The following is a 7,544-nucleotide window of genomic DNA, read 5'->3' as shown; positions in this document are numbered from 1 at the left end:
ACGTTTAATTTTTCAAGGACTTTGTGTTCGTGATAAAATGTTTGAGTATAGTTACAGAACGTATTTATATAATATAATATATTATACAATATCAAAGAACCTTAAATATGACGAATTTATTTGTATATATTTCACTTTTCTGTGAAATTTATGTAGTTAGTGTTCCTGCCAAGATATGCTACTCTATATCCTCAGCGTTCGGCTATGAAACTATCAATAAATAACCCCACAAAAAAAGGTGTTCACGTAATAATAGTTGTATGATTTATGACAAGACATAAGTTTATAATTATCAGTAAAGTAAAATTATATTGTTAATTGTTTTCTTTTCTTTTTCGTACAAGTACTGGCATACTATATATATAAAAATAATAGTCTTGGATTTATAGATTTTAGCATTTTAGGTTTATAAATATTAAACAGGACATCCTAATATATCCCCGTCCGTCCGTTAGTTACTACTTACCAGTAACCAGTAGGTACATACTACATAGTTATGATTGTTGATATTAAGGTATATTATATAGGTTTAAATTTTTAATGTCAGTGTTATATAATATGATATATCAAGCAGCTACAAGATTATAATGTTGACAAATAATATTAATGGATTATAGTTTTTTATACATTTGAATTTGAAATTACAGACATTTTCGACAATTAAATATAATATGAGTCATCATCACTGGGTTAATTCGCGTACAATATCAGCATACCGCCTACCCACACACAATACAAACAAATCAAATCGATTACCTACTGATAGTTTTTTTTACCCTCGAAACGCTTTTAAATGAATAATTTACGACCTACTTCCTTCTTTCCGGATTCCTAGAACGGATTCGCGTCATTCGCTGGATCGTGTCCTACACTTAGCGTTAGCATCAGTTATTTACTATGCGGCGGCGTAAAAAAAAAACACGAACGCATAAAACTGAACACAGTACAATATTCGCATGAATGAACGGCGCCACGTGTGAATGAATCACACAACAGCAAAACCTAATAATAATATCTCATATTCTTCAGAGTACATCATGGATGAATCATTCACAAATACACAATATATACCGCCGCCGCTGTCACATCATGCGTTCATAAAATACAATCGATTGTAATCATTTTTCAATATAGGTAGGTACCTACACAATCTAACTTATATTTGATTAACATCACAAGTAATAATAATACATAGGTACCCTAAAACTGACATTACGCAACAATTTAATTTAAGACCTAAGTATTAAACAAATATAAAATTCTTAAAATTGTAGTTTTAAAAAAAACTATAGTGACAGCGTTAGAAATTTAAATATTTTAAAATGTACTTACTGGCATGACCTATTGAATTATAATCACGTGATATAGAAAAATCAAATTAAGTAGATTAAAATTAGGAAAAAAAGCATTATTACTTAATTATACATTTACCAATACCTATCATAAATGTATAACAATTATTATAAAACTATTCAGTTAATATCTGAGTTCAATAATAAATTCAAAACCACAAACATTTGAATGACAGTTAAAAATTAAATACTATATTAGTTATTATAAATAAATCATCGTAATTAATTGTGATAATATTATAAACTAATAAAAAATATAGGTATAAGATAAAATGAAGTAGGTATTAGATAATATTTATATTAGAATACATTTAGGTACTGTAGCAGGTATAAAAGATGATTTATATTTACTTATAAGTTATATGATGAATTTATTAAATATAATTAAACTAATATCTTTTACTTCACAGTTTTATAAGAATCAATAAACACAGGGCCAAGAATTACAATGCTGCATCAAATAGACAAGTATTCAAAACTTTATACATAATTATAGATTTTTTATGAGTTGGAGAAAGTTTCAAAAAATCACTAAAAATCTATATTTGATAAAAAATCTATATTTAATAAAAAAATCGATAAAAAACTATATATAAATTCTTTAAAGAATGTGTATTTATTAAAAAAAATCATAAAAATCTAAATTTATTAAAAAATCAGTATTTATAAAAAAATCTTAAAAAATCATTAAAAATCTATATTTATTAAAAAATCAATAAAAAAATCGTTAAAAATCAGTATTTATTAAAAAAATTCTTTAAAAATTAAAAAACCTATATTTTAAAAAAAAATCGAAAAATATATTATTATTAAAAAAATCTTTAAAAAATCATTAAAAAATCTGTATTTGATAAAAAAAATCAATAGTAAACTATATTTGATAAAAAATTAAATTGATAAAAAAAACTGTGACTAAGGATTTTTAATATTTTTCAAATCCCATTGTAACAATATAGTAGGAGCCTTAATTTTTCAAGTATTTTTACTCAACAAATAAAGTTTTATTGACATTCATAGAAAAAAAAACTAATTAAATTGGAAACTGACATTGTCCTTAAACAGCTCAAAACAAATCTGAAAATTTTATCATGTATAGAAAATGGAAATATAAACAACCAGTGAAAATTTCATGTATCTACAGTCATTCGTTTTAAAGTTACACCAAAAACCAAAATCAATTTTCTCGAAAACAGATTTTGCGTAAAAATTCCCGTTTTTCCTTAATTTTTCTTTTGTTTTTCACGGCGCTTTTGAAAACTATTGGAAAAATTTTACTTTTGACCCCCCAAAGTACCAACTAGATTCACTTTCCTATCAGAAAAGGTACTGTTGAAGAAAATCCAAGCACTTTTACTGTCCTAAAAGGTGATGACAGACACAAAAAAAAATTTTAAAAAAAACACACATCATTGTAAAATCGATACATTCATCGTTCCACTCAGAATCTAAAATACCTATATTCAAAAACACATTCGTGGGCATTTAGCTAGTTCCCAGTTTGTTAAGTTATCTCTTTTTCATATAATAAATATTCAATGTGTTAAGATATATGTTTGAATTTTTGTACTTTTAATGAAGTTTTAGTTTTTATAATTTAATGTATTATTTGGACGAGTAACTTGTGATGTTTCTAATTATTAATATTTATATTTATACTGTTCATACAATCATACCTATACTATTCGTTTTATTTTATTTATATTTAATATTTTAATATGATCAATATCTGTCGTCTGTGGTACAAGGTGAGGCGCGTACATCGTAATCATTATTATTTGAAGGATTAAGGTTAAGGGGTTTGCAAAAAATATCTCAAATAATTTATTAATTTTGTTTGGCTGAAATCGGAATAGGTGTAACTTTTGACGAGAAACGGTCATGGTGATAACGGACGAGGGTCATTTTGGTGGAAAACGGAAACTCCCTATGGTATAGTGATTATGGAGATTTATGTAGGGACGTCATGCTGCATGTAAATGACGTAGGTTATAATATCAGTGCATGTATAAATGAGATAAAAACAGTTGTCTTTTTGTAAACAAACGTATGAACACGTTATTACATACGATAATATGATATTATATTTTCTGCTGCAGAATCAACGGACTTCTGTAATATTATAATAAAAAGAACATATCGACATATAACGTGCGCGTAACAATATGTATGTTATACGAATCGCTTGCACGCTCGTACTGTTGATGAAAATCCAAGCACTTTTACTGTCCTAAAAGGTGATAACAGACACAAAAAAAAATTTAAAAAAAATTAAAAATTAAAAAAAAAACACACATCATTGTAAAATCAATACATTCATCGTTCCACTCAGAATCTAAAAATATAAGCTTCATAAAGCTTCTATCACCAAAAAAAGAAAATCGCTTTATTTAACAAAACATCCCTAAATATAGAAAAAACGTTATACTAAATCAGTACATACAATTGACAATGTTTGATATGGGAATTTTATGAAACCATCTCCAACTCATAAAAAATCTAAAATAATGTATAAAGTTTTGAATACTTGTCCATTTGATGCAGCATTGTAATCCTTGGCACTGGGTTATATTGATTCTTATAATACTGTGAAGTAAAATATATTAATTCAATTATACTTAATAAATTCATCAGATAACTTACAAGTACATCACACTGCTGTTTATTGTTTATTAGAACGTAAGACGACTTCAATTTATGAAACTATGTTTAAAACCATTATTGAAAAATGTGAACAACAAAATTTGTTCCCCGACCCTAGGATTTCTCACGTAGATTTTGAAAAGGCAGTAATTACAGCGGCTAATAATGTTTTAGGTTCAGAATTAGTTATAAGAGGGTGCTTTTACCATCTTTGCCAGAGTGCATTTCGTTAAGTCCAGGAGTTAGGTTTACAAACAACATATATGAATGATGACAAAATTAGTCATTTTTGTTCCATGATTGATGCCTGATGGTCTGGCATTCCTTCCCCTTGAACGGGTTTACGAGGGAATGGAGTTTTTAAAACAAACTAATATCTCTAAAGCGAATGAATTATTAAATTACTTCGACATTACATATGTAAATGGTTCGTATATAAGAGAGTTGGTGCTGGTATGAATATAAAGTTGACAAAAACTAAACTCTTATTTCTACCAAAAACGTGGAATATGTCTGAAGCCACTTCAAATAATCAACGCAGAACGAATAATATATGTGAATCATGGAACACAGTTAGTAGGATATAGTCATCCAAAAATATGGATGCTAATTCACAAAATTAAACTCAAGATTGGAGCCGATAGAGAAAAAATTGCATTAAGTGACATGGGACAAACAATAAGAAAATCGAAAACAATTCAAAAAATATGAGGCTCCAAACATTATATGCGAACGCATAAAAAACTCTGTTAAGTGTCGAAGAGTTTTTAACTCAAGTTGGAAACAATATTAGGAGTTTTATTCTTTAACTTCGGGATGAACAATATTATGATGCCGCCCATAATGCCTTATTATTCATTAAATATTATACAATAATTCCATAATCGCTCCATTCTGCTGAGTATCTTATATTGCAATAATAATAACCAATACATTTTTACAATATAAATATTGTTTTCAATATAGAAATATTACAAATGTATAAGGTACATATTTACATAGTTCCATAGCACATCATACGAAAAATATTTTGTAGTGGTGGTGAACGGTGGGAGGGTTTAGTTCCTAGGGATTTTATTTTATGATCAAAATACCGAAAAATCTAAAGAATTATTATAGTATACCTGTATACCTACTATAATTAATATTCTATAGTAATACATTTTGAGAAAGAAGCATAAAGTTTAGCCCGTTTAATCACTAATTTCCTATATGTGTACATGATACGTACACGTCATGTATTATAATATTACAAGTTTAGTCTACAATTGTCTCACCACTTAAACGCACCGTCTATTCGCCCGAGAACATGACGTGACGACGATGTTATAATATATTGTGGACGAATGTATGATTCATCCACGATGTACACACGAGATATTAGGTATATACATAAATATTATTATTATTATTATTATTGTTAATGCTGTTGTGTGAATGTGTGATTCATTCACTCGCGGCGCCGCTCATTCATGCGATTTGTGCGGTGTACCTATACAATCGTGTTCGCGTTTTTATTATTTATCGCCGCCGGCCACCGCATAGTAAATAACTGACGCAGACGCACAGTGCGCGATACCATAATATTAGGTTTCTAGGAATCCGGAAGGAAGTCGTAAATTATTCATTTAAAAACGTTGTAGAGAAGAAAAAAAATAATAATTGATATTATGATAATGATATATAGATATGTTTGTCCAATGTATTGTGTGTGGGTATCCTAAAACTGTTCACCAATATAAATTATAATATTATATAGTGATGACTGATGATGATTAATTTTGTATTTAACGGACAAAAAAAGTTACAGATTTACATCAACAATTATTTTATGCCTAACTTATTGATAAAAATATACATATTATTGAGCATAAAAATATCTTAAACTTTTACGATCAACACGTCTTTTGTTTGTTACACATTATTTTCTATATTAGGGAGAATAATTAATTATTAAGAGTCGCAGGAAAAAAAGTCATAAATTGATTATATTTTATATGTTTTTTAATCATTTTTTTCAATGAATTTTTCCGTTTACCATCATTTTTAGACGTTAGTACGCTACGTTTCATGTTTTGCTAAATACGGTAATATGGTTCCCACGACTGTATATCACTGAGCCGTGTATTTGACGAAAATTCTCTTTTCATGGGTATTCATCGTGTGTAGTGGGAATGGAGTACAACAGAGCTTTTGTTTTTCCTAATTATTAGACAAGGTTTCTCAGGAATTTTTACTTTGGACTCCCCAAGAACCAATTAGATTTGCTTACCTAAAAAAAGAATATTGAAAATGAAAATCTAACATTTTTACTACTCCAATGTCTCCAAAATGTGAAGACACACAAACAAAAACACACATTGTAAAATTAATATATAGGTACATCTCTCTGCAGAATCTAAAAATTGTAATTATCACTTATTTACCTATTTTTTTCAACCTTTCCTCTATGTTTTTCACTATAATATATTATACAATCTTTGGGCATTGGATTATAATATTTTAAAGTATTCAAGGAATGAATTGAAATGGAATTGATTCGTTAAAATTAAAAAATAAATTGTGAATGCAGATTTATTTGTTATTGTTAAGTAACTGTATTTATTTTTTGGCAAATTAATACAAATTTTGTCAGTCAAACTGCGGCAGCTAGGTTCGACAAAATAACATTATAATTATATAATAATACATGTAGCGAGAGTTGGTATTTACACATAAACATATTATTATAGTAACGGTTATTTTTAATAGAAATTGTTTTTTATTTCAACAGTAAAAATAAATTAATTTAATTTAGTAAATATATATTTTACAGACGCTATGAACCGATCTCGATTAACTGTTAAGACTGCGGCGACGTCGTAGATATATTATTATATTAAAATTAATTTTGCAGAACAATAAAATATTTATAGGTATATTAAAAATTACTCGTATACGACCGAGACCCTCGTCGTACCTGTATATTATATTTATTTATACAGAAGTGAAGTATTTTAAACATTATAAAAAAAGAGAATAATCCTACAATAAATATTATAATATAATATATTTTATATAATCGTTATTAAATACACATCGATAAGCGAAACAAATAGTAATAATAATAATAAAACTAAGAAGTAAACGAATGGGCTGACAAAAAAATAGGTATTTGTACAAGAGCTTGTTTGTTTGTGGTTGGTCGTCGCGCGGATAGGGATGACGGAAAGGGTCGGACTAAAACCGTGTTAGAAAAAAAACACGTGTTTGTGTACGAAACACCATCCACGTGGAATAGAATACTTTTTTGTTATACGAGACGTCATTTTGAAAAGACGATAATATAATTGATGATTGATCCGCGTAAGGCAATATTATGACCGTGTACCTCGAAGTGACGTTCGACCGAAAGGGTCGTAAACGTGGCAGGCAGCAGTGAGCGACCCGGAGGCGGTGTTACATCGTTTTTCTGTGTATCACCCTTGAGCCTTCTTCGAAAAATTCTCGTTTTGACACCCACATCCGGCGGAATGTGCCCAACGACGCCAGAATGGAACCTCCGATCCACGT

The 7,544-nt window shown here is 28.4% G+C and overlaps 1 protein-coding gene across 1 annotated transcript in view; it reads right to left on the bottom strand.

Annotated features, from left to right (window-relative positions):
* Nucleotides 1-6,565: 6,565 nt before the first annotated feature.
* The window catches only part of LOC100165294 (beta-centractin), a 14,267-nt gene continuing 13,288 nt past the window's right edge, over nucleotides 6,566-7,544 (bottom strand). Inside the window, exon 9 of the mRNA XM_029490698.1 lies at nucleotides 6,566-7,531. Coding sequence (XP_029346558.1) covers nucleotides 7,431-7,531 — 101 coding nt within the window. The 3' untranslated portion in view covers nucleotides 6,566-7,430. The remainder of the gene's footprint in view (nucleotides 7,532-7,544) is intronic.

This window comes from Acyrthosiphon pisum, chromosome A2 (genome assembly GCF_005508785.2).
Source record: "Acyrthosiphon pisum isolate AL4f chromosome A2, pea_aphid_22Mar2018_4r6ur, whole genome shotgun sequence".
Taxonomy (NCBI): Eukaryota; Metazoa; Arthropoda; class Insecta; order Hemiptera; family Aphididae; genus Acyrthosiphon; species Acyrthosiphon pisum.
This window is presented reverse-complemented; position numbering and strand designations above follow the sequence as displayed.